At 41.9% G+C, this 1049-nt stretch overlaps 1 protein-coding gene across 1 annotated transcript; it reads left to right on the forward strand.

Moving 5' to 3' along the window:
• Positions 1–431: 431 nt before the first annotated feature.
• On the forward strand, positions 432–791 carry LOC110698143. The gene has a single exon (XM_021875552.1). It carries the CDS (start codon positions 432–434, stop codon positions 789–791), a length of 360 nt encoding a protein of 119 aa, XP_021731244.1.
• Positions 792–1049: the final 258 nt, after the last annotated feature.

Consider the following 1049-nt stretch of genomic DNA (forward strand, 5'->3'; position numbering starts at 1 on the left):
AAGGCATAAATGTTAGAATATATTGATATGCATCAATATATTCTGTAAATGTTAGAATATATTGATATGCATCAATATATTCTGTTACTGTATATTTGTTAAGAATGTATATTGTATATTTATCCCTTCCTTAATTATAGGAAGTTAGGCTCTTGATTGTAGCTTAACCATACGTAGCCTAGTGTGTATATAATGCCTTTGATAGACTCATCAATATTCAAGGAATTATCTTCTTTCATGGTATTACATTGCTAGGGATACGAACTTCTTTCTTCCGCACCCTAGCCACTCTCTGTTGCATCCTTCTTCTTCTTTTTTTTTTAATCCTCCATGGGTGACTCAAAGACCTCCTTTCATCCGGCTCTTGCTGTTACCAACATCAAGAACCTTGTTCCAATCACTCTTGAGATGGAAAACGTTCATTATGCAACATGGCGAAACTCTTTAAGATTCACGCAAAATCTCATAAGGTGCTTGATCATATCATTCCTCCGGCCAAGGGTAAGGAGAAGTCGCTTACGACCGAGGAAGAAAAAGAATTGTGGTCGACTCTCGATGCTACCGTTCTTCAGTGGATTTATGCCACGATCTCACATGATCTGCTAAACAGCATTCTTGAACCCAACACCACAGCAATGGAGGCTTGGAAAAGGTTGCGTGATATCTTCCAAGACAAAAAACATTCCCGTGCCGTAACTCTTGAGTATGACTTCACTCACACAGACATGGAGAATTTCCCAAATGCCTCTGCATACTGTCAACATCTCAAGTCCTTGGTCGGATCAACTTAGGAACGTCGACTCTCCGGTGGACAATAACCGTCTAGTTCTCCAATTGGTGTCCGGCTTCACCGATACTTACAAGGGGGTGGCCACTCTAATTCGCTAAAGTGACCCGTTACCGCAATTTTATCAAGCCAGATCCATGCTCGTTCTTAAAGAAGCGGGCTTGAGGAAGGCAGCCCAGACCACCGCTTCTGCTATGGTGGCTCAAGACTCAGATGATTCCCACGACGAGGCTAAGCAATCCGGTTCTCATTGTCATCACAA

This window comes from Chenopodium quinoa, unplaced genomic scaffold (assembly GCF_001683475.1).
Source record: "Chenopodium quinoa cultivar QQ74 unplaced genomic scaffold, ASM168347v1, whole genome shotgun sequence".
Taxonomy (NCBI): Eukaryota; Viridiplantae; Streptophyta; class Magnoliopsida; order Caryophyllales; family Amaranthaceae; genus Chenopodium; species Chenopodium quinoa.

What these genes read in the sequence shown, in the direction of transcription:
- LOC110698143 (XM_021875552.1), top strand. Translation starts at nt 432, where the DNA reads ATGGCGAAACTCTTTAAGATTCACGCAAAATCTCATAAGGTGCTTGAT.